We start from the raw sequence: 26,764 nt of genomic DNA on the forward strand, positions 1-26,764 counted from the left end.
CAAGAACTAAGGAACAACAACAAGAATCGGGAACTCCCTGTGACTTTCTGCCCTCTACGTCATCACTGTGTCACATGACCCGAGAAGAGCCACGCAGCCGAACCTCTCGCATTGCCTCAGGCTTCCACTTCTTTCCTGCGTCGATGGGTGACACGCATACCTATAGCTACTGCGCATGCTCAGTCCGCACTCTCACATTTGCCAAGCCTCTCACGCATGCGCAGTGTAGCCGGATGAAGCCGCTGTCCCTCCTGCTGTCAGTTCGTGCTGCCCTTTTTGCTACGTATTTCCGGTGTGCGGTGTCTGTTCTCTTTTACTAGCTAGTGTCCAAGGCCCCGGGCCGGGAGAACAGGAGGAGTCGTCGCTGCCGCCACCGGGTACGAAAGGGGAGAAGCGGAGAGACGGAAGAAGGTAATGTAATCTATGCGAGGGAGGATCATGGTGCGGGAGGCCAGCGCTGAGGAGGCCGCATACAGCAGGGCTGGGTCTGTAACATCCAACGGACGTGGCTACGATCACACCGGGGCCTGACGGCGTCAGTGCAGACAGCTGCCCCTATACCGGGGAGTGGGAACCGCAGCCTGCCCCTGAGTACGGGGGGCACCGGGGGCTGCTCCTGGCCCCTGAGTACGGGGGGCACCGGGGGCTGCTCCTGGCCCTGAGTACGGGGGGCACCGGGGGCTGCTCCTGGCCCTGAGTACGGGGGGCACCGGGGGCTGCTCCTGGCCCTGAGTACGGGGGGCACCGGGGGCTGCTCCTGGCCCTGAGTACGGGGGGCACCGGGGGCTGCTCCTGGCCCTGAGTACGGGGGGCACCGGGGGCTGCTCCTGGCCCTGAGTACGGGGGGCACCGGGGGCTGCTCCTGGCCCTGAGTACGGGGGGCACCGGGGGCTGCTCCTGGCCCTGAGTACGGGGGGCACCGGGGGCTGCTCCTGGCCCTGAGTACGGGGGGCACCGGGGGCTGCTCCTGGCCCTGAGTACGGGGGGCACCGGGGGCTGCTCCTGGCCCTGAGTACGGGGGGCACCGGGGGCTGCTCCTGGCCCTGAGTACGGGGGGGCTGCTCCTGGCCCTGAGTACCGGGGGCTGCTCCTGGCCCTGAGTACCGGGGGCTGCTCCTGGCCCTGAGTACCGGGGGCTGCTCCTGGCCCTGAGTACCGGGGGCTGCTCCTGGCCCATACTGAGCATAGTCCTGAGGTGCTGTATACTTGTTGGTGAAACTATCATATCTGATTATTCGTAAAATTATCATAAATGTTACTTTTTTATTTTTTTAGTTAGTTGGCACCTCTAATGTACAAAATTGAATGGGTTAGATTGGCATCCGTGTGTACCCACATTCCCATGCTTCTGATCAGTTCCCATGGTGGACAGCGGTACGTCCTGGCTGCCCCGTCGTGTGTTGTATGCGGTTAATTAGATTTTCTGGATGTGCAATTATTTTATGTAGCATTCATAGTGCTGCCATATAGTAGGAAACCATACCGCCATCGCCTACAGCTGCAGCCACCTGAGATCTCCGGGAAAGGATTATCATTGTAAATGGACGTCATTGTGGCTGGACCAGGAACACCTCTTGCATAGACAAGTAGTGTGGGCGAGGTAAACATTAAACTTTGTGTGTATCTCGCTGTATACAGACAAGAAATGTAACAGGATACTAAATCCTGGTGTTTGCGCCACATCAGATTTCAGCTCCTGGTTATCAGCTACACAGTTACCGTGTGTCCCTTCACCAGCTGCAGTGTAGTCAGATGTGGAAATCTAGATGACCCTGTATGACATAGAGCAGCCGGACTATATGGGATGTTGTCACGATCGGGCTCTATTCACACTTGCAACAGTTCTGTTCCTTTGGTTTTTCATTGCCTTGACAATGCAGCACTGGGATATCTGGTAACTTAAAAAACCCGCAGTCAGATGGACCAGTTATACATCACCAGGGCCTGTATAAAAAAAAATATATATTGTGAACAAAAACTGGTCCATTGTAAAACTGGCACAAATGGATGCGTTTTGAAGCGGGTACATCTGTCTTATTTTTTTAAATGACATAAGGGGAGTGTCATGAGCTCATAATAAATAATCTTTATTTTTATATAGCGCTAACATATTCCGCAGCGCATTACAGATTTGCACACATTATCATCTCTGTCCCCGATGGGGCTCACAATCTAAATTCCCTCTCAGTATGTCTTTGTAGTGAGGGAGGAAACCCACACACAGGGGGAGAACATACAAACTCCTTGCAGATGTTGTCCTTGGTGGGATGTGAACCGAGGACCCCAGCGCCGCAAGGCTGCAGTGATGGTAAATTTTCAGGGCCAAATTTGGCAATTTGTGATGCAGAGTTTGTACCCGTATTTCACTGTTTGCAATACAAAGGGTAAAATCCACGGCCAGTTCATAATAAAATCCTCTCAATCATTTTTGCTGACTTTGCCATGCATCTGTGCCAACTTTTGCAAAGGATTTTTTTTTTTCCATCGTGCGAGTGTACCTAGGACGAGTGATACTTGATCTGTAATGGGTCAGTGCTGATCAATTTTTTTTTTTTTTTTCTCATACCAATTCGGCATGAGAAAAATAACTTCTGCATTCTGCACAAATCAGATTCCACCCATTCAAGACTATGGGTGCGTGGAAATCATCAGACTGCACTCAATTACATCCAATTTCCACACACTGACACAACAGAGAAGATGGAAAATTTTGTTCTCCATCTTCTCACCTGTGCTACGGTTCTCGCATCTGATATAATCTTACCACAATATGATCAAACTCTGATCGGAGTGCATTATCGTAATCGATCCGATTTTCTTGGATGGGAGGGTTGTGTGACCGTAACACTGGGTGTAGGTGGCCGTTTCTAAAAATGACCAGTTATGTCCAAACGTTGATAACTTGGCCCACTGCATGTGCACCTCTGTGCGCTTGTACCGGCTGAGGATGGGTCCCACAGCTTCCTTCTATCACATGCACAAAATGTATCTGTATAATGGATGCTGTGGTTTGTTTTTTTTCCTTCCAAGTGGGATGATTGTCCATGTGCCTAGTCATGCTGGCTATAGAGGATCCATGGTCTATCCAGAATGTACACTGGTCGGAACAAGCCCTAACTCTGTAGTTCCTACATTCAATACAGATTTTCTGCGACCAAATCTGCATTAAAATTTCGGAGAAAATTTGAAGACCTTTCTTAAGCGTAAATTCATGTGTGGCCAATTTTACAAATATTCACAAGATGCTGACGTTTTCTGCACCGAAGGAACGAGAATGCTCCTGGATCTTCAATCTACTTGTTGCTTTCTCATTTTGTTCCAGAAACCAGTGGATTTTCACTGTGGATGTCGCCATGTTTGTGTGTGGCACATAAGTAGTGGTGTGACTGATCTTCTTTAGAGGAAATCTCCCATCCATATGTACAGGAAGAGCACTGAGGGATGTTCTATACTCTTTTGCTTTACATTTCTTTTTGATCTTCACCATTAATTTCCAAACTTGGTTATGCAAATAGCCTTTTCAGAGAGGGGGAGAGAGTGCAGGACCTCTAGTGCCGCCTATTAGAAGTAGCAATCTGAAAAGTTTGTGTCGGCCCTTTAAAAGTACTTTGTGTTATAACTTGGGATAAGGAGCCAAAGCTGAAACTCCATTTGCAGATGTTTTGTGGGTGAGAGTACTAGTTTGGCTGGGTGAGTGGCATCTGAACGTGATCTAAGTGGTAAAGGTTCTGCTTGTGGAGAACGCCAAGCCGGCAAAAGGAGACTTAAAGGGAACCTGTCACCTGAATTTGGCGGGACCAGTTTTGGGTCATATGGGCGGAGTTTTCAGGTGTTTGATTCACCCTTTCCTTACCCGCTGGCTGCATGCTGGCCGCAATATTGGGTTGAAGTTCATGCTGTGTCCCCCTTAGTACATGCCTGCGCAAGGCAATCTTACCTTGCGCAGGTGTGTACTACGGAGGACAGAGAATGAACTTCAATCCAATATTGCAGCCAGCGGGTAAGGAAAGGGTGAATCAAACACCTGAAAACTCCGCCCATATGACCCAAAACTGGTCCCGCCAAATTCAGGTGACAGAGTCCCTTTAAGGAGAACCTGACAGCTGTACATGCTGCCCAATCCTCAAGCAGCATGCATCAGACACTGTATGAATTCAACCATGTTTGACCCAGAAAGGCTGCGGTGTTTGGAGAATAACATACTTTAAACCCCACTAGTGATTGAGCCCGAGCTATAGAATAGAGGGACAGATGGGTCCACAGCGTCTCCTTACAGCCCATTGCCCTGGATCGACAGTCTCTACAGTGAGACCTGTCAGGCACCAGGCGGAAGAAGCCATGGCGGACATTTTGGAGAACTCGGACAATGACATGGTCCTCAGTGATGACGCCTGTCGGGACAGTATACAGTGGTGTGTAAAAGTTTGGGCACCCCTGGTCAAAATTACTGTTATTGTGAATAGTTAACCAAGTTGAAGATGAAATAATCTCTAAAAGGCGTAAAGTAAAAGATGACATATTTCCTTTGTATTTTAGGTACAATATATAATATATTCATCTTTTTGCAATTTTAAAAGTTGCAAAAGGGAAAATGGGCCGATGCCATAGTTTGGGCACCCTGCATGGTTAGTACCTAGTAGCACCCACTTTTGTAAGTATCACAGCTTGTAAATGCTTTCTGTACCCAGACAAGAGTCTTTAAAGTCTTGTTTCAGGGATTTTTGATCCATTCTTCCTTGGAAAATTCTTCCAGTTCTGTGAGATTCCTGGGCCGTCATGCATATACTGCTATTTTATGGTCTATCCACAGATTTTCAATTATGACTACATAAGAGTGAATTAACGCAGACAAAACATACAAATATATTAAAAGATATAACCTGTAATAATAAAATGGTGGGGAGCAATATACATAAAAAATAAAGTTCAGGACAAACATATACATAAGGCATATATGTGGGAGGGGTTAATTGCTGTGTTCTCATTACACTAGTTATGTATAAAATGAAATGCAACGTATCTATCAAATAGAGCGATACATGAATAAATACTTGGCTGAATAGATGAACTGATTTACACATGGTATAAAAGCAACATACCATAAGAGAGAGTGATAGTGTGTGATACAGGAGTCTGTAGGGCGAAACGTATGTCTGAGTCCTGAGCTCCTCCCACATGTACGTTTTGTGCATACGTTTCTCATGAACTTTCCTATTTTTTTTCTGTCTATTGATCCCCACCATTTTAATATATTATTGTATGTATTAATAAAATCTATACATTTTCTTTTTTATATATGATATTTATTTTGTCTGTAGTCATTCACTCTTTTGTGTAGTCGGAGATATTTTTTGTGAATGCCCACTTACATCAAACAATGGTAATAATTTCTTATTAACTTGTGTTTAGGATCATTATCCATTTGTAGAAGCCATCTGTTTTTGAACTTCATCTTTTTTACACATGGTGTTATGTTTGCATGAAGAATTTGTTGAAATTTTATTGAATCCATTCTTCTACCTGTGAAATGTTCCTCATGGCATTAACTGCAACACAACCTCAAAGCATGATTGATACACCGCCATGTTCTTTTCCTGAAGTTCGGTGCCCTTTTTTTTTTTTTTTTTTTTTTTTCCCCCACACATACCTTTGATCATTGTGGCCAAAGAGTTTTACTTTAACCTGATCGGTCCACAGGGCTTGTTTAGATGTTCTTCTGCATACTTCTAATGTTAAATTTTATGGTGAGGACTGACGATGCAGGAGAGGTTTTCTTCTGATATCTTTTCCATTAAGGCCATATTTGTGAAGGTGTCTCAGAACTCGAGAGTCTGCTAAATCTTTCTGATGGTCCTCTGCAGTCAAAACGAGGTTCTGATATGCCTCTCTAGCAATCCTACGAGCAGCTCTCTCTGCTTGGTCTTCCAGATCTTATCTTTACCTCCACTGTTTCTGGTACCTGTTTCTTAATTACATTTCAAACTGAGAAAAGGGCAACTTGAAAAAGCCGTGTTATCTTCTTATAGGCTTCTCCTGCTTTGTGGGCCCGCACCATTCTCTTTTTCAGAGTGCTAGGCAGCTGTTTAGAAGAACCCATGGCTGCTGTTTTTTGGCACAAGGTTAGCGGAGGCTTGGGAAATTTGCATCATCTGGCCTTTCCTAACTATGATGGTGAATAAGCCATAACCCTAACAGGCTAAGGTCTGAAACCTTAGGTATCCGAGCACCCGAATCTTCATGGGCGTCGAAAGTTTTGCATGAACCCATTTTCCTTTTTTGTAATTTTTAAAATGGGGAAAAAAAAAAAACAATTTGCCTAAAATACAAAGGAATTGTTTCATCTTTAACTTAAGGCCTTTTACAGATCATTTATATTCAACTTGCTTAGCTGTTCACAATAACCGTAATTTTGACCCGGGGTGCCCAAACTTTTACATGTCGCTGTATATAAACTGCTGTTTGTCTCCAAGGGCAACAAGTAGAATTTTGAAAGTGGCTATGTATGTGAGTGCAGAAACAACTCATAAGTATTTGTGAGGTTACACAGATTTTATGTAGATTAAAGATTAGATATTGGATTTTTTTTTTTTGTTTGTTTTTGCTGACTATGGGTCGTGTCTTTTGTTGTCTGTCTTATACTGCAAGGGTATCATGTTTGCTTGTTGCCGTTGCACTGTGTGTTCATGTGAGTTCAACCATGGCCCTGATATTTTCTGCGTGTGTTGAGTCATTGTGCAATAAAGGGCGTCCTTTGTGGATTTATACTGTGGCAAATGCCAAATGTACAGCAATTGCTCAGCTTATCCTCTGTATAATCAGGCGCTTCGTGCCACCTTGTTTCAGTTGTCTAATTTTCTCACTAGTAACTTTGATGATGGTTTCCTTCTTAAAGGGAATCTGTCACCTAAAATTTTGGCCCTATAAACTGTGGCCACCGCCATCGTTAGATAAGCCCCCAATGTAACCTGAAAGATAAGAAAAGTTAGATTATACTCACCTAGGGGCGGTCCCGCTGCAGTGCGGTCCGATGGGCATCGCAGGTCCGGGTCTGACGCCTCGCATCTTCATACGATGACGTCCTCTTCTTTGCTTCCTGTCGCTGCTCCTGCGTAGGCGTACTTTATCTGCCCTGTTGAGAGCAGCGCAAAGTACTGCAGTGTGCAGGTGCTGGGCCTCTCTGACCTTTCCCAGCACCTGCGCACTACAGTACTTTTGCTCTGCCCTCAACAGGGCAGATCAGTACGCCTGCACCGAACTAGGAAGCAAAGAAGAGGAAGTCATCGTATGAAGATGGGAGGTGCCGGACCTGGACCTGTGACACCCATCAGACCCGACCGCCCCTGGGTGAGTATAATCTAACTTGTTTTTCTTATCTTTCAGGTTACAGAATGCTGTAGATAAGCCCCTGATGGTTTATAGGGCCAGAATTAAGTGACAGATTCCCTTTAAACTGTCATGCCATGTGCTCCAATTCTGTTCTGTTGGCGGGTTTTAACTTTTTGACTTTTTACTACATGTTTTGTTTTTTGTTTTTTAAAGGGAACCTGTCACCCCGTTTTTTCAGTACGAGATAAAAATACTGTTAAATAGGGCCTGAGCTGTGCGTTACTATAGTGTATTTTGTGTACCCTGATTCCCCACCTATGCTGCCGAAATAACTTACCAAAGTCGCCGTTTTCGCCTGTCAATCAGGCTGGTCAGGTCAGATGGGCGTGGCGACATCGCTGTTTCTTCCCCCAGATCTTGCATATCTTTCCGTTGGTGGCGTAGTGGTTTGCGCATGCCCATCTTCTGAATCCACTGGGCAGGAGAAGAAAAAACGCGCGATGGGCGCTATTTCCCTGGTGATCTGTGGGGGCGGCCATCTTCCTGAGGCCGCGTGTGCGCATATGGAGTCCTCTGCTGCCCGGGGCTTCAGGAAAATGGCCGCGGGATGCCGCGCGTGCGCAGATGGAGATCGCGGCGGCCATTTTCCTGAAGCCCCGGGCAGCAGAGGACTCCATATGCGCACGCACGGCCTCAGGAAGATGGCCGCCCCCACAGATCACCAGGGAAGTAGCGCAGATCGCGTGTTTTTTCTTCTCCTGCCCAGTGGATTCGGAAGATGGGCATGCGCAAACCACTACGCCACCAACGGAAAGATATGCAAGATCTGGGGGAAGAAACAGCGATGTCGCCACGCCCATCTGACCTGACCAGCCTGATTGACAGGCGAAAACAGGGTGACGGGTTCCCTTTTAAGTTTGACAGAAAATCCTGTGGATAAGTTGGATAAAAAGCAGATTTAGGGTATGTGCACACGTCAGGATTTCTTGCAGAAATTTCCTGAAGAAAACCGGAAATTTTCTGCAAGAAATCCGCATATTTTTTTTTTCCCGCTTTTTTTGCTTTTTTTTTTTTTTTTTTTTTTTTTTTTTTTTAGCATTTTGCAATCGAAATTAGCTTGCAGAATGCTAAAGTTTTCCAAGCGATCTGTAGCATCGCTTGGAAAACTGACTGACAGGTTGGTCACACTTATCAAACATAGTGTTTGACAAGTGTGACCAACGTTTTACTATAGATGCTGCCTGTGCAGCATTAATAGTAAAAGAATGTTTAAAAATAATAAAAAAAATGGTTATACTCACCTGCAGACAGCCGATCTCCTCAGCGGCGTCCATTCCTATAGATGGGGCGGGTGTGTGTGTGTCTGCAGGACCTTCGATGACGTCACGTGACCAATCACAAGACGGCGACGTCATCGCAGGTCCTTCACACACACCATCTATAGGATCGGAAGCGGCAGCATGCACCGCTGAGACGGGAAGACTCCGGGGCCATCAAAGGTGAGTATATCACTATTTTCTATTTTAATTCTATTTTTTTTTTACCAATTATATGGTGCCCAGTCCATGGAGGAGTCTCCTCTCCTCCACCCTGGGTACCAACCGCACATAATCTGCTTACTTCCTGCATGGTGTGCACAGTCCCATGCGGAAAGTAATCAGATCAATGCATTCCTAGGTGTGCGGAATCCCCGCAATTCTGCAAATTTAATGAACAGGTTGCTTTTTTTTTTTTTTTCCGCAATGCGATTTCTCAACCCCCCCCCCCCCCCCCCCGCAGAAAAAAATGCAACATTTGCACAAGAAATGCGGAATACACTGTAAATAATAGGAGGCATACGTAAGCTTTTTTTTTCGCGTTTTTATAGCGAAAAAAAATGCGAAAAATACTGAACGTGTGCACATGGCCTTAGGGTATGTGCGGATTTGGCTGCGGATTCGCAGCAGTCTTCCATGCGTTGTACGGTACCATGTAAACCTTTGGAAAACCAAATCCGCAGTGCCCATGGTGCGGAAAATACCGCACGGAAATGCTGCAGTTTATTTTCCGCAGCATGTCAGTTCTTTGTGCAGATTCCGCAGCTTTTTACACCTGCTCCTCAATAGGAATCCGCAGGTGTAAAGCAGCACAAAAAACGCAGGAAATTTGCGGGTAAAATGCAGTGCGTTTTACCTGCAGATTTTTCAAAAATAGTGCAGAAAAATCTGCACACAATTCCACAACGTGGACACACAGCCTCAGGCTAAGTTCACACACACAGCGTTTTTGCTGCATTTTTATTCTGCAACTAAAACCTGCTCTCCTGGTCGTAAAAATGCTTTCCAGAGGCTACTTCACAGCATTTATTACATAGTTTTGTCACACTTTTTAATTTTTTTTTTTTTTTAAGGCAGTGTTTTTTTGGGGTTCAGATTACATGTGTGCTTTGGTTCGTATGTATATCCAGTCCCATTTTCCATAAAGGGGTAAATAGATGCAGCTATAGGAAACGTCTGTTTTTCCCATCCGCTGGGCAGCACAATGACCCACATAGTGTAATGGAACCATTCATACATCTGTTTTTTTACGGACCAGTGTGTATGTTCCTTGTACTGCTTATCCTATTCTCATCCCTTTTTGAGGATCACATTCAAGCTTAGATTAGAAAAGCGAAGTTCCCACCATGAGTATTTGGTGCATAAGCGCAGCGTCTCTCACTTCCAGCAAAGTAGATGGGATTCAAAGAAATCTCACACCCGCGGCTTTTTTTTTCTTCTTTTTCTTTTTTTTCCTGCGCAGCATAAACTGACTTGAGGTGCGTGGTTCATAACATGTCTGTTTCTCTTGTGGTAACCGTGCGTTTTATCTGTGGATTTCCGCCACAGACTTGATTGAGATGCAGAAAACGCACAGGTAGATAATGCCCATGGATTCTTATTGTACTTCCGCAGCGGAAACACAATATCTATGGAGGACATCCATTTTACTTCAGTTTTCTGTCCATATTCAAGTGAGCTATGCAGTTTATCTCATGTTTTTAGAAAATGAGGGAGTAGAGTGACATGGATGAAACAGGAAAGGTCTCTTTAGGTGTAACTGTGAACGTGGAGCTTGTCCCAGGGTGGCATGTCTGATATTAATTCTCCTTCACATGTAGCCTTACAGATTACTACACCTCGCCTCGAGAATTGGGGCAATGTATGAGGATATGCTACCGGTTCTGCTGATAATTTCGGCTGAGTAACCATTTCATTGCAGGGCGTGGGGAGATGTAGCCGGTAGGGCAAGGTAAAAAAATGTTAATGCAAGTGACTGAGGCGCAGGCGATCCTGTGACCTCTGCTGTGTGGAGAATTTCAAGAGGAGTCATTTACCAAGTACACGCGGGTGTCACATAACAGTCAGTGGGATTCTACACCCGCTAATTTTACGCCTTGTTTGTGTCTCCTGTACACGTCTGGTGCAGCAGATGACTAGAAAACAAGCGCTGGCAAATGGACGATCGTGAGCAAAACACTCTGCAGCTGATCCCATATGTTCCCAGGAGCGAGACTCTCAATCATAGTAGTTCTTCATCCCCTCAGGAGAGCGCTTGACACTGATTTCATTAGCAAACCACCAGATCTCTGTGTGACTACATTTATATCATCCCAAATTTGGCGTCCTAAAAGTCTTCGAATGAAGTTGTTAGTAGTACATACATCAAGAGGGTTTTTTTTTTTTTTTTTTTACTTCTTGGGCTTTAGGGGTTTTCAGATGAGCAGGATGATCTGGTCTCCAGCCTGTATCTGTTTAGTTACCCTTACTAAGTGCTATTGGGTGCATGGAGGATGTGGAGACAGAGGAGTAAGGCCTCTTTCACACTTACAATTTGTCATAATCCGTCAAAATGTTGAAAAGACAGATCCTGTGCAGATTGGAAAAGACGGGTGCACTGGGTCCGTTTTTTTGATTGATCCGTCGAGGCTATGTGCACACGTTGTGTATGCGTCTTCGCTGCGTTTTTCCGCTGGGAAAACACATACACAACACAACCCAGGTTTAAAAATAATAATAAAAAAAATCATGATATTCTTACCTTCCGGTGTCCCCCGCGGCCTTCCCGATGCTTGCGATGCTGCCGGCAAGGCCCGTTCCCAGTAATGCCTTGCGAGCAATGACCTGTGATGACGTAGCAGCCATTTCACAAGGCATTACTGGGAACGGGAGCTGCTGCGAGCATCGGGAAGGCTACGGGGACACCGGAAGGTAAGAATATCACAATTTTTTTTATTTTATTTTTTTTAACATTGTCTTTTTACTGTTGATGCTGCATAGGCAGCATCAATAGTAAAAAGAGAGAGAGAGAGCATTTCCCTGACTGGAAATTCTTCCGTGCATGCTCAGTTTCAAATGACCCAATCCGTCACTGGAGTCCTGCTTTTGACAGTCAGCGACGGATCGCTGAGCGATTTTTCTGACGTACAGAAAAATCGTTCCTCTGTGCGTTGTCTCCGTTCGACGGACAGCAATTTTACGACGGATCCAGCACACGACGGATGAAACGGAAGACCATCCGTCGCTAATATAAGTCTATCAGAAAAAAACGCATCCAGCAGATACATTTGCTGGATACGTGTTTTTTTGTTTTTTTTTACAAAAAGACGCATTGTGACGGAAAAAGAAAGACGGAAGTGTGAAAGAAGCCTAAGGGGAACCAGATTCTGAGGAAAAATTAGAAGGGAGAACAAAGAAGAGTTAAGTTAGTGATGTGAGATGATGGACTTAAAAAATATGGTGCTAGGTGTTAGTCTGATCATCCGGGGTAGCGCACTCCAGAAAACTGGTGCAGCACACAGTTCTGCCATGAAGGCTTTGGCAGAACCACCAGTGTGGGTGAGAGCAGGGACTTTGCTGTCAGTCATTGTAACTGATAAGGGTATACCGTGAAGATTGGTAGAGCAGCTTAGTATACATTTTTTGCAAAAAACGTATCAACCAAATACCCTGTTTTTTACATCTTTTACTAGCACTTGAGGATTACTGCAACATTTTTTCAAACTGAGTGTTTTTGGTTTTACTATTCTCTTTTGTGTCTTCAGTCATTGTAACATGTAGCAGTCTTGTGAAAGAAGCTCTTATTATAGATTTATAGATGTTTGGTAACTAAATGTTGCCATCACTCACAGCAAGCGATGATCATGAAATCGGAGACCTTGAAAAAGTTCCTGAAAAAGTTGTTGAACTTTTCATTATATGGTTTGGGGGAAACAATAGTGATCTCACCTCTAATCAATGTGTCAATGCTGTCTCTGAGGTTTGTGAATGGTTAAATACCAGGCAGACTTAGGGTACCGTCACACAGTGGTACTTTTGTCGCTACGACGGTACGATTCGTGACGTTCCTGCGATATCCATACGATATCGCTGTGTCTGACACGCAGCAGCGATCAGGGATCCTGCTGAGAATCGTACGTCGTAGCAGATCGTTTGGAACTTTCTTTCGTCGCTGGATCTCCCGCTGTCATCGCTAGATCGGTGTGTGTGTGTGACACCGATCTAGCGATGCGTTCGCTTGTAACCAGGGTAAACATCGGGTTACTAAGCGCAGGACCGCGCTTAGTAACCCGATGTTTACCCTGGTTACCAGGGTAAATGTAAAAAATAACAAACAGTACATACTTACATTCCGGTGTCCGTCAGGTCCCTTGCCGTCTGCTTCCCGCACTCAGTGACTGCCGGCCGTAAAGTGAAAGCAGAGCACAGCGGTGACGTCACCACTGTGCTCTGCTTTCACTTTACGGCCGGCAGTCAGTGAGTGCGGGAAGCAGACGGCAAGGGACAGACACCGGAATGTAAGTATGTACTGTTTGTTTTTTTTTCCGCTGGTAACCAGGGTAAACATCGGGTTACTAAGCGCGGTCCTGCGCTTAGTAACCCGATGTTTACCCTGGTTACCCGGGGACCTCGGCATCGTTGGTCGCTGGAGAGCTGTCTGTGTGACAGCTCTCCAGCGACCACACTACGACTTGCCAACGATCACGGCCAGGTCGTATCGCTGGTCGTGATCGTAGGTAAATCGTATAGTGTGACGGTACCCTTAAAGGGGGAGTCCAGCCTTTGCAAAACTTGCAGGAGGTGTGATAAAATAACAAAAGGCACCATATTCCTCCTCTTTACCATGATGATCCAGTGCTGAAGTTCTCTGGGACCCCCTGTTGTTAGCTTAGTTGGACATTGGTCCTACTGTACTACTAATATCTGCGCTGATTGTTGTACCTGATTGTTTGCATGTGACCACTGTAGCCAAAGTCAGGGAGGACAGCTGGAGGGTTTGTGCAGGGTAAAAAGAGCGGGTTGACGTTAAAGGCAACCTGTCACCAGGCTTTTCCCATGTAAAGCAGGGTCAACATCTGTACACCATTATATACAGCATACTGGTATCTTGTATTATGTCCCCAATGTGCTGTTCATGACACAAAAAAAGTTTTTTTCACTTGCCTACGACGCTATCTGATCCAATGGACATCGCTGTTCTTAATCCAGCGCTTCCTCCTTTCTTGCTTCGTGTGGATGACACATCTTATGTCATCCAAACAGTGTCCCCGGCATCGCGCTGCTGCACTGGTGCAATTCTCTGCCCGGCCGAGGGCAGAGCTAAGTATTGTAGAGCGCATGCGCCGGCGCTCTTTGGCCTTTCCCTGCACATGCGCACTACAGTACTTTGCTCTGCCCTTGGCAGGATAGAGAAGTCCGCCTATGGAGGACCCTATGTGGATGACGTAGGACGCATCATCTACCCGAAGCAAGAAGTCAGGAGGCGCCGGATCAAGACCAGCGACTCCATCAAATTCGATGGCCCTGTAGGTGAGTATAGTGAAAGCTATTTTTTTGTTTTATGGAGAGCACATTGGGGACTTATATACAGAATTCTAATATGCTGTCACATTGGGCTTACTGGTGCTAGCCCTTCTTTACTTGGGTGATACCTCTGACAAGTTCCCTTTAATTAGTTACCAGATCCTCTGCTTGTAGACACTGATTTCTGCTGTCAGAATGGTGTGTGACTTATCATGTATGGTGGGGTATTCCCATACTAATTTATGGCATATCCAGACTCCTGTCCAACTTCTTGGATCTGGTGAAGCTCAAAGGCACAAATCCTCAATGGTGTTTTTCACTTTAATAAAAGTGGTTCCCAAAGGATTCCTTACTTGTAAATTGGGGTGGGGAATCTTTTTTTTTTTTTTTTTTTTTTTTTTCCTGCCAATGGCCATTTGGATATTTATACCATCCTTCGGGGTCCGAATAAACTCCGTCCACACAGTACATCCTGACTCTGGCACTGGTGTCAGGACGTGATCTTTCATTGCATGCCCTTCAGTGTTCAGTAGTGAACACTGTGTGTTACTACTGTGTGTTAGCCGCAGCCAGTTACTGAGTTTGGTGACTGCGGATATGATGGCCTGAGCCGCCAAGCTCTGATCGGCTGCAGTAGTAATGTATGCCGTTATTGCCGCTAATAATGCACAGCCGCAGCGGACCCCTGGTGCTGGACCAGGGGGATTAACTGGCCTGAATGTGTTGCTTTACAAGTCTTCTGTCCTCCGGGGACCACTTCATTCTACATGATTAAAAAATGACCACCAATTCCCATGTTTTGGCATTCTGTTCTGTGCATAACACTCGCTGGAAACCCACATTAATACCCTGTGCTGTATTCTCGTACTGTGCCTGTGCAGATCGCGCCTTTTCCCACTTTCATACCAATCTTCCTTGTTTCAGGACACAGATTCGGAAATGTCTTTCATATTTGAGTGGATATACAACGGCTTCAGCAGTGTTCTGCAGTTTTTAGGTAAATTAATTTTTGAAGTCTTTTATTTTTTTTTTTCTGTGGGCTTAAATGGGGTTGTACAAGATTAGAAAAATACGACTGCTTCCCTCAAAAATAAATGGCACCACCCCCTGTCTGTGTTGTGTCTGATATTGCTGCTCCGCTCCATTGACATGAATAGGGTTGAGCTGCAAACCCACAAACAACCTGTAGACAGGCGTGGTGCTGTTCTTGGAATAATGCCATCATGTTTTTCTAATGCTGCAAAATAAGAAAACTTTTAACTGTCTTAATATTTTGTTGCTTTCTTCCAGGATTATACAAGAAGTCTGGCAAACTAGTATTTTTAGGCTTGGACAATGCTGGTAAGACAACGCTGCTACACATGCTGAAGGATGACCGGCTGGGCCAGCACGTCCCCACACTACACCCAAGTACGTTCCTGCAGCGGTTATGTCCTTTATGGGTTGTTCTGAGTTCTGCACAAAGCTTTCAGTGCATTTTATTACATTTATTAGGGATGTATGGCCACTTATAGGACATAGGATTGTAAACCGATGACTACAAAGGGCATCCGCTGTGACCCTGGTGCAGATGATCTGGCTGTGCAATCATCACTCTCCGACTATGAGTAAAGTGTTTTACTTTCATGTGATTGTATAATCCGATAGAATTTCCAAATATTATATTTCTCATGAATATGTACGGTGTCATACACTTTTTGCTGACTAATGGTTACACAACATAAGCCTAGTCCTGGCAGTCTGAAGATCTGGCTTATTTATTACAGCCGCTGTGTGATGGATCGGTCCATCGTACTAGAAGTTTGACACTTTGTTTCCTACATTTTTTGAGTCTCACACTCCGTGCCTCCTTTTTTAGACCCTTCTGACACTTTCTGAGAGCTGTATGTAATTAATAATATGCTCTGCCACAGTGCACTCGTGCGACTCCACATATGACAGAGTACACAGTGGTTAACGTGTCAACCGAATATAGACAAGAAACTGCTGCTTCATTTCAAAGCAGTGCTGCAGCAGCTGAGGCAGTTTGTTATAATACTCACCCATGAACGGTGTCAGGCAGAATCGATGATGATCTCTCGTACATCTGCCCGCGGCCACTATAGCAAATAACAGCTGATCCCCGACAGACGCTGCTCCTGTCATCTCAATGCCGCCTTTACTATTCCCACTGGAATCACTAATCAGTGGCCGCTGATTGGCTGCAGAAGTCACGTGTTATAGTTGCGCTAAGATAAATTGCTGTGAGATGACGGGATCATGCTCAATGTCCGGGAGTTAAAGGGCTATTCCCATCTCCAAGATCCCATCCCAATATGTAGTAGGTGTAATAATATTAATAAATATGTATCAGTTTTTCCTTATTCGCCTTGCTATGAGGCCTGCAGTGGGTACAGATCAGTTTGTCGCTCTTTGTCGTACATAGTAAGGAGTAAGGTACCAGCACTGGTGTCATTATGATCAGTGAGAAGGAACTGTAAGGATTTTTCTGCTTCATTCAGTCTCCCGGCAGCTGCTCATGTTCCACTCGTCTACATTTAGCTCCGTTCTATCCTGGGGTGTTTTGGGAGATCACATTGATAATGTCCTGGACACCGGATCTGGAGGGATTAGGAGCAGGCCGCGTTCTTCTAGATCTGCTGATGGGACATGCCTGTATGTTTATCTGGGGCTTATCTCGCTTTCTGTCGTGTCGCACAATATTCGAATGTTGCAGATTTCTTTCACAGATTTATATTCTCAGTCTATTGCCTTATATTTGACTTTGGTCCATTTATTCTTATTTATTACATTAGTTCTTAATCTGCTGCTGATGAAAGTTAAAGGTGTTTTTTTTTTCTTAAAGCTTCAGAAAACCCATGTTCCTTCGCAACAGTTTAACAACAAACAACAATTTGTTCTTTCCTCATACTCCCCTGTTCCAGCGCAGAAGAGTCTCCACTGCTGCCCCGTGTCTGTTATTGTCTGCAGTGCTTTTGACAATCAGTGAACTCCGTGGTTTGTACTGTCCACATTGGCAGATCTCCGCGATCAGCTGCCAACATGTCAGCGCTACAGACAGCGAGAGTAGTGGCGAAGGCTCTGTGACGGACCCGGGGAGAGTGAGTAAAGCGCACCTTGTTTTTTTTCTAAGCAAACTGATCCAACAAGAGGACAGTTTTCTGAAACCAGAAAACCCATCTAAAGTAGACGTAAACTTTTAGGCTACGTTCCCCTGATGAGCTCTTTGGTGAGTTTCTGATGTTCCAGATTTTCTTTAAAAAGAATGCATGTAACTTATCTTGAATGGTTTTTAATTATGTGGTAGCCTCTTTATCCGTGTTGATCAGTGGGGGTCCAAGTCCCATAGTGATCGCCCAGACCTCGGAGTAGACGCGCATAGCTTATGTATGATCGCCCACAGATCTCTGTACAGGCTGCAGCGGAAATTCCCAGGGTCTACAACCCTCATACATAAACTCAACACTTCTGTCTGTGGTTTGAGGGATCCATGGGGGTCTCAACAGCCAGCCCCATGGATTAATAACAATTAAGAGGCTAAAAATGATTTCAAACTTTAATGAAAATCGTTTCTGCTCTGTTCACATAGCTTTCAAGCATTTCTTGAGAAATTATATTCTCCAACCAGAAGGATCTTGCTTACATACAGAACTGTCTAGATGTCTTGTGCCATGTCACCCATAAGCTTCTATGATTCCAAGCAGTCATTTATCAGTAACCGAAATGGCATGAAAAAAATTAGGGTGAAGATTGAAAGGTTGTCTGATGTAAAGAAAAAAAATGATCTGAATCAGGGTAAAAAAGAAATAGAATAATGTGTACTTATGTGCTCTAACCCCGTGGCTCCTGCTCTGGTCAATTCGGTGGTCTCTGGAGCGGAATATCATTGGGTGTTCCTCTACACTCCATTCATGTGACCTGACTGCTAATCACAGGCGTCAGTGGTCACGTACATGGAGGGCAGGATGCCGCCGCTCCCCTGAAACCACCACGAGGGTTGGAGAAGAGGATTCATTGTTTTATTATTTTAATGTATTAACATTTTCACAATAAAGTTGGTAAAATGCCATTGGGACTGTAATAATGCTTTACCTCTTAGCTTTTTTTGCATATTTTACAATATATATTTTAAATGTTCACCCACAGCCTCAGAAGAATTGACGATTGCTGGAATGACCTTCACAACGTTTGACCTTGGAGGGCACGAACAAGGTGGGTATTCTCAATGTCTCACGCATTTGGTCATGCAGGAGTAAAGGTACCTTCACACATAACGATATCGTTAACGATATCGTTGCTTTTTGTGATGTAGCAACGATATCGTTAAGGAAATCGTTATGTGTGACAGCGACCAACGATCAGGCCCCTGCTGGGAGATCGTTGGTCGCTGAACAAAGTCCAGAACTTTATTTCGTCGCTGGATCGGCGTGTGTGACGCCGATTCAGCGATGTCTTCACTGGTAACCAGGGTAAACATCGGGTAACTAAGCGCAGGGCCGCGCTTAGTAACCCGATGTTTACCCTGGTTACCAGCGTAAAAGTAAAAAAAAAAAAACACTACATACTTACCTACCGCTGTCTGTCCCGGCGCTGTGCTCTGCACTCCTCCTGTACTGGCTGTGAGCGTCGGTCAGCCGGAAAGCACAGCGTTGACGTCACCGCTCTGCTTTCCGGCCGCTGTGCTCACCGCCAGTACAGGAGGAGTGCAGAGAAGCAGAGCGCCGGGGACAGACAGCGGTAGGTAAGTATGTAGTGTTTGTTTTTTTTTACTTTTACGCTGGTAACCAGGGTAAACATCGGGTTACTAAGCGCGGCCCTGCGCTTAGTAACCCGATGTTTACCCTGGTTACCCAGGGACTTCGGGATCGTTGGTCGCTGGAGAGCTGTCTGTGTGACAGCTCTCCAGCGACCAAACAGCGACGCTGCAGCAATCCGGATCGTTGTCGGTATCGCTGCAGCGTCGCTTAATGTGAAGGGGCCTTAAGATTATAAGGCATCCCCTAAACCTGCCTCATAGCATTATGGAGTCCGCTAGAATATGACTTTATATGGAACCCGTCACGTGCAGTAGCTGTGACTCTATTGAGTGATTTTTAATTTTCAGCCTTGTAATTTAAATGTCGTTGATCTCAATATTAAAGGGAATCTACCAGCAAGTTGTTGCCATTTTATTTGAGAGCAGCATAATGTAGGAACAGAGCTGGAATCCAGCCTAGTATTGCTCAGCAGCTTGCTGTAGTTTTAATACAATCAGTATTTTATGAGCAGGAGACTATCACTGCAGGACTAGGTGTCACGTGGCAGGCAGGCTGATCTGTGTAACATTTTTCCCTTTCACTGATTAGCATCTTGCTGACAGTGCAAAGTGTACACAGGAAGCTGCTAATCAGTGGTGTTGTACAGAGCTCAGCATTCAGAGAGCTGCTACATCCACCGCAGACAAAACAGGGATTCTATCAGAACTGCACCAAGCAGCCCAGTAAGTGATACATCACTGGAATCGAGCACTCTGCCCTTACAACATGCTGCTCTTAGATTTTATAGCCAAAATCTGCTGACAGATTCCCTTTTAAGCAAAAGAGCTTCCTAGTTTACACGTGCGTGCTCAGATAACACCTTATCCAAGCACGCTCGCTCATCATTAGTCAGCTGCATTGACCTAGTAGACCGATTTCATACAATTAAAAATTATGCTTTCGTAATTTTTTTTTCTTCTCAGCTCGACGTGTTTGGAAGAACTACTTACCAGCAATCAATGGAATTGTGTTTCTTGTGGACTGTGTAGACCATTCACGCCTTATGGAGTCCAAAGTGGAGCTCAACGTAAGATTAATCATTTACACATTTTGAAATTGGAAAAAAAAAATTACAGTTGCTTGGCTATTAACCCTTCAGCACAAAATGACTTGCATGTGCTCCTCATTACATGTACATTTATGTCAGTGCTGGAGAGGGCAGCGTGTGTGAAGAGGCCGTGAGCTGAGCTCCCTTCACACGCAGGACATGATATGTTACATAGCCGTCATCTGTCTCTAACAGTGGCCGGAGCTGAGCTTCGATTGCTGCCATTAGCCATTTAGATCAGGGATATCAAACTCAAATACACAGAGGCCAAAATTAAAAGCTTGGACAAAGTCACGGGCCAACCTTGATATTTATTTAAGAAAAAAACAAAGTCCACAGTTGAGGAAGTTTTTCCTTATCAAATATAACAATTAACTTTTTCATATGGAAATAAACTTTAAAAAGGGTTGTCCCACGAACAAAATACATAATAATAATTAAAATTAATAGATCTTATACTAAAATATTGGAATAATGTGTTATGTAACAGCAGTAAAAAGCATACGGCCCAATAACAAAGGATTAAAAAAACTTGAATAATACAGATATAAAGTACAATGCAAACAAAAGTTCCGACAAGCAGTGAGATACCCCCCCCCCCCCCACCCCCGCAGTGAATTCCTTCACAGGACCCTCCAGACGCATGGTATGGTGACCCCAACACAATACTCACAATATGATTCTCCCAACTGTAATCACCACACAACCCTCCAGACAGTATAATAATAATATAAATAAAGATTATTATTATTATTATGGGCCCCACATAGTCCTTCATACAGCATATCGTTATGATGTATCCTGGCCACAGCATCCTAATGATAATTCGGATGATCAGTCAGTATTAGGAAACTCTGCAGGGTGGATAAAAATCAGTTTGTTTTTTTTAAAAAATCAAAAAAATCGGATTTTTTTATTTAAATCGGATTTTTTTTATTTAAATCGGATTTTTTTCAATAAACTGCTTTTTGAGGAAAATATTTTACCATCCAAAGGTTCTTCCATCATGAGATAAAGCCGAGTTGTTTAAAGGGAACCTGTCACCTGAATTTGGCGGGACTGGTTTTGGGTCATATGGGCGGAGTTTTCAGGTGTTTGATTCACCCTTTCCTTACCCGCTGGCTGCAATATTGGATTGAAGTTCATTCTCTGTCCTCCATAGTACACGCCTGCACAAGGCAAGATTGCTTTGCACAGGCGTGTACTATGGAGGACAGGAATGAACTTCAATCCAATATTGCAGCCAGCATGCAGCCAGCGGGTAAGGAAAGGGTGAATCAAACACCTGAAAACTCCGCCCATATGACCCAAAACCAGTCCCGCCAAATTCAGGTGACAGAGTCCCTTTAACTCAGTAGAATAAAGGCTGTATATGTGTAACATTCACAATGCCATGCTCTTCCAGAGGTTTCTGTAGGATTAGTGGGCAGTTTCTCTCCTATATTATCACAGACGCTCGCTTTACTTACGCAGTTCTCAAAACTGAATTTGACTCCGCAGAGGTCCCAGCCTCTTCTTCATGGCAAAAATGTTACAACATGAACAGAGTTGAGAAAAAGACCTTAATCCTATTGTTCTACAAACCTATGAATACAGAATCAACCCCTTCAGTGCCAAGTCCAAGAAGTTAGACAATATGTTTCTGATTGTTTGGAGTGGAATAGATCTGCACAACACAAGAAGAATGTGAATCTAAGTGTGAGGAGGAGGAAGGGCAAGCAGACAAGAAAATGAAAGTGAAACTTTGAGCACAATACTGCAGCATAGCCACAGACAGACAAGTCTGGATCTGTTTGTGTGTACGATCTGAGGTTTATTACATTATTTCCTTATAATGGCAGCAGGCCGTAAAAGGAGACCCCAGTTTGGGAATATTTTAATGAAGCTCCTTCGGCTATCGGTAAGGCAGGCATGCGTGCAAAATGCAAACGATGCAACAAAGAGATGCAATGCCTGGTGGCGCGAATGAGGCAACATCATGAGAAGTGCGGTGATGAAGATGACTCACATTCTTCTTGTGTTGTGCAGATCTATTCCACTCCAAACAATCAGAAACATATTGTCTAACTTCTTGGACTTGGCACTGAAGGGGTTGATTCTGTATTCATAGGTTTGTAGAACAATAGGATTAAGGTCTTTTTCTCTGATATAGAAGATGCTAAGCACAGCCTAAAATAGGGGAGGTGCACAGTCATAGGTGCCCAAACCTGAACGTATACAATATAAAGTGACTAGCACACTCCAGGGTGTTGTGATGCAAAAAAGTGGGGATTTATTACATACAGTAAATCACAAACGTTTCGGTCGATACTGGACCTTCATCAGTGTGCTAGGTATAATTGTATACTTGTATGGCCCCAAAAACAATAGAATACTCGGATTTGCATCAATCAGACATGCTGGAAAAAAAGCAACAAGCCGGGAAGAAACAGAACCAGGCTGGTCAACTGACGGTGAGTCAGAATAATGGGTGGCGCTGAGGCTTAAAAGAGCTGTCAGTACGCCGGGACACTAGGGATAAATGCGGTATCCACATTTAGCGGTGGATACCGCATTTATCCCTAGTGTCCCGGCGTACTGACAGCTCTTTTAAGCCTCAGCGCCACCCATTATTCTGACTCACCGTCAGTTGACCAGCCTGGTTCTGTTTCTTCCCGGCTTGTTGCTTTTTTTTCCAGCATGTCTGATTGATGCAAATCCGAGTATTCTATTGTTTTTGGGGCCATACAAGTATACAATTATACCTAGCACACTGATGAAGGTCCAGTATCGACCGAAACGTTTGTGATTTACTGTATGTAATAAATCCCCACTTTTTTGCATCACAACACCCTGGAGTGTGCTACTCACTTTATATTGTAAGGTCTTTTTCTCAACTCTGTTAAGTTGTAACATTTTTGCTGTGAAGAAGAGGCTGGGACCTCTGCGGAGTCAAATTCAGTTAGGTAGAAACTTTGATTTAAATCACTGATTTAAATCAAGCCTTACTGACTAGTGATTTAAATCGTGATTTAAATCAAATCCACCCTGAAACTCTGTACAAGCAATTTACTTTTGAAAAATACAAAACCTCATAATGGAGTTTAGCAAAAAATAAAGAAAACTTAGATTTTTATCTGCAGTTCGTGTAGGGGTAGCTGTTGCAGTATGTATAGTGTATGACCGGCATCTAGTCAGGGATTATTGCCTTAATTTTTTTTCTTTTTTAAATCAAATATTTTTTATTAAAACTCTTTTTTTTTTTTTTTTAACAAAACAGTAAAACAACAACTCAACCATGAAAGAGCTGCGTCACCCTTTGAAGCATAACATTTTGAGATAAATATCCACAGCAGATTAGAAGTCTTACAATAGGAATAATCTTTTACGGTGATCTGTACTCAGAAATGCATCAAAGCTGGCATTGTTACTTGCGTTCCTCCAGAGTTTGTTGCCGCCACATACAAGAAAACGTCTTTTCAGGGCCGATTCAAATCCTTTCTATATTTTACAATAATCCCTTTCTTATCTGCAATCGAAATGCATCTTTAAATGGACTCTGTTCCCTCCAAATTCAGGTGACAATCTTCAGCCATAGGGGCGGGGTTTTCGGGTGTTTGATTCACCCTTTCCTTACCCGCCGGCTGCATGCTGGCTGCAATATTGGATTGAAGTTCATTCTCTGTCCTCCATAGTACACACCTGCGCTGTGCAAGATTGCCTTGTGCAGGCGTGTACTACGGAGGACAGAGAATGAACTTCAATCCAATATTGCAGCCAGCGGGTAAGGAAAGGGTGAATCAAACACCCGAAAACCCCGCCCCTATGGCTGAAGATTGTTCCCTCCAAATTCAGGTGACAGAGTCCCTTTAAAAAGAAAAAAAATCAAAATGTTAATTTTAGGCAAAATCTCCAAATTCTAATTGATGCATAAAGAAGTACTCCAATAATGGTCTATACTTTGTGAACCTTTTTTAGCCATGCAAGTCACAGCTAAACGATATGGAACAGCTTCACCAAATTTAAAATGCAGTATGTTAGAAAAAACGTAAGATGGCAGCATTGCAAATATTAGTACAAAGGGTCACTGGCTAAAGGTCCTACTTAAACCGAAAAATAAGTGATTCAGGACTTTCATGCTTAATGAGAAAAAAAGGTTGATGTTTAGTCACCCATCTGCAGATCTGTCTTCTAGGAGTATGCTAGAAATATTGTAAGATTTTGTGTTCTTGTCATTGCAGGCTCTCATGACAGATGAAACAATATCAAACGTGCCAATCCTTATCCTCGGTAATAAAATTGACAGACCTGAGGCAATCAGCGAAGAGAAACTGAGAGAATTATTCGGACTCTATGGACAAACCACAGGAAAAGTAATGACCCATTTACTGTGTTAAGTGGGTTGGCTAGGACTCGATCAGTTTACAGGTCCTCGTATTAGCAGTTGATCTCAGGGGTGATATCATCAATATATGGCTGTGCAGTGTTACAAGGAACTTGTCAGTCCGTTCATGCCGCCCAAACCACGAGCAGCATGAATCGGAGCCTGGCTGCACGTTTGCAGGTGTTTTTCTCTCAAACGCTCCAGCCTTTTCAGAGATAAAGTAGTTTGAAAGCGCTTACACTCTGCCCGATCCACCAGCAGCATATATCGGACACTAACGGTATGATTTCAGCCAGGCATGTTTAACTCTGGAATGCTGCAGCGTTTCAGAGAAGAACATACTTTAATAGCTGCCGGGGATGACGTTGCGCTCGCGACTAGTCGAAAAGACTGGTCCCTGGTGGCTTTTCCCGTACAATAACTGACTGGTTTCTCCCTTTACGCACATGCAGGGAGAGTATAGCGGGTGGGAGAAGCCACTGGGGACTCGCCTATCTGACTAGGCTCTCATATGGCTTGTTCCCGGTGGCTTTTAAAGTGCGTTTTTTGTTTTTTCTTAAACACCGCAGTGTTTTAGTGCCAAGCATACATGTAGATTAGTGATGAGCCAACGTGCTTGGATAAAGTGTTAGCAGAGCATGCTCAGGTGCTAACCGAGTGTCTTCGGCATGCCCAAATAATATAATAGCCCCCCCCTCCTGAATATGTCGTGGCTGTTCGACAGCTGCAAGACATACAGGGATTGTCTAACAAACAGGTAATTCCTGCATGTCTTGCTGCTGTCCAACCACCACGAGACATGCAGCCATGGGCACGCAAACATATTATTCAAGCTCGCCGAAGGCACTCAGTTAGCACCCGAGCATGCTGAGATAACACCTCCTCAGAGCTCGTTCACTCATCACTAATGGAGATCTTAGATCAGGCAGCATGTATCAGCTGTCAAGTTCTCTTTAGATCTGGTTGGGGACCCTAGGGAGAGGTGAGGCTTGTTCTGTGCGGCCCCCGGCTGGCATCTTCTCACATCACTCTAGTTGATTGGCATGCCTCTCCTGATTTACATGTTTTCTCTGAAACTCCAGAGCTTTTCAGAAAGAAAACAAACTTGCAGCTAAGCTCCGATGCTGCTCGTTGTCTTGGCAGCATGAATTGACAGTTTTCCGTTAAACTGTTCATTATTTTCCCTGTCTGCCATTATGCTGGGCATGACTTGTAGCTTTAGCGGATAATGAATTCCCCAGTGTGTCAGTCCCCTAATCACTTCTGCAGATGTCCCCTGTCAGGTAATGACCTCTTTCATGCTTCTAACTTTCTTATCCTTCTATCTGCAGGGTAATGTGCCACTGAAGGATCTGAACGCTCGGCCCATGGAAGTGTTTATGTGCAGCGTGCTGAAGAGGCAAGGCTACGGAGAGGGCTTCCGCTGGCTCTCGCAGTATATTGACTGAAACTCTTTCCCCCCTCTCTCCAACTCTTCCCTTTGAAACGACAAGAAAACAAATAAAAATACAGAATATTCTATACAGAGTTCAACTCCTCCGGACCTGATCCAGACGGACTTCTCTCAGTGTGGGGCAGACTCACGAAGGCAGTGATTAACACGTGCAACAACCAGGAGTCTCGTGGGGCGTCCCTCCTCTGATCAAGAGTCAAATCAAAAGACCATTCTATTTTTAAGAAACATGTCAACTCGGTGTCCATCCCAGTTTTTTGTCTTTTTTTTTTTTTTTTTTTTTTTTTCGTTTATTTGGTCCGGAGTTCTATTTTTTTTTTTTTTTCTAAATCTATTTAATGGTATTTACATTTATCACTAAATACTGATCCACGTATCATAACTTTAGACGTCCACAATAAACATAGTTTCTGGGCTGGCCTGCTCTCTTACAATGGTTTTGCTGTAAACATTTGGGTAATGTGGATTTGGAGCATGGTTGAGGCTCTGTGAGGGATGATGAGCATTTTGTGCTTTTGCTTTTTTATTTTTTCACTTGTGTGAAGTGAAAAGTGCCCTTTTGCAGCAAAAGTATTCGTATTTTCCAGATATGCTGTTCTGAGTCTTCATTTCTTCACTGCCCTTTAGATAGTCGTTTGTGGCAACTCTACTCTCCTCGGCCTGAGAAATATGTCCGGTGTCCTTTTATCTGCCTAAAATTAACGTTCACTGTAAAGTGTTCACAGGGTCTAATGGAAATCAACAGGTTTTGGTGCGGCTTTTTTTTTTTTTTTTAAATATTTTCTCCCCAGACCTGAGTGTACTAACAACAGAAAGGATATATGTAAAGAAATGTCTATACACAGTTTACATCATATTTTCTCAGATTTATTGTTTTAGCTGCATTTTAAAAACCACCGGTTTGTCCAGTTCCCACTTTGCAACCTATATAGAATTTGCAATAAAGTAAAAACACTCAGA

At 44.2% G+C, this 26,764-nt stretch overlaps 1 protein-coding gene across 2 annotated transcripts; it reads left to right on the forward strand.

Annotated features, from left to right (window-relative positions):
• The first annotated feature begins 271 nt into the window (after window positions 1-271).
• On the forward strand, window positions 272-26,764 carry SAR1A (secretion associated Ras related GTPase 1A). 2 transcript variants are annotated; one of them, XM_069753313.1, is made up of 7 exons: window positions 272-411; window positions 15,069-15,141; window positions 15,435-15,554; window positions 18,291-18,356; window positions 19,864-19,967; window positions 24,209-24,340; window positions 25,683-26,764. In XM_069753313.1, exons 2-7 carry the CDS (start codon window positions 15,084-15,086, stop codon window positions 25,797-25,799), a joined length of 597 nt encoding a protein of 198 aa, XP_069609414.1. In that variant the 5' UTR covers window positions 272-411; window positions 15,069-15,083; the 3' UTR covers window positions 25,800-26,764. The 2 variants fall into 2 exon arrangements, with proteins under 2 accessions (XP_069609414.1, XP_069609415.1); XM_069753314.1 differs by lacking the exon at window positions 272-411 and adding an exon at window positions 429-485.

The sequence above is a fragment of the Ranitomeya imitator genome, chromosome 2 (genome assembly GCF_032444005.1).
Source record: "Ranitomeya imitator isolate aRanImi1 chromosome 2, aRanImi1.pri, whole genome shotgun sequence".
Classification (NCBI taxonomy): domain Eukaryota; kingdom Metazoa; phylum Chordata; class Amphibia; order Anura; family Dendrobatidae; genus Ranitomeya; species Ranitomeya imitator.

Coding starts and splice junctions, on each gene's coding strand:
- SAR1A (XM_069753313.1), top strand. CDS start 15,084: ATGTCTTTCATATTTGAGTGGATATACAACGGCTTCAGCAGTGTTCTG. Junction 15,555..18,290: donor CGTCCCCACACTACACCCAA/GTACGTTCCTGC, acceptor GTTCACCCACAG/CCTCAGAAGAATTGACGATT. Junction 24,341..25,682: donor ATGGACAAACCACAGGAAAA/GTAATGACCCAT, acceptor TTCTATCTGCAG/GGTAATGTGCCACTGAAGGA.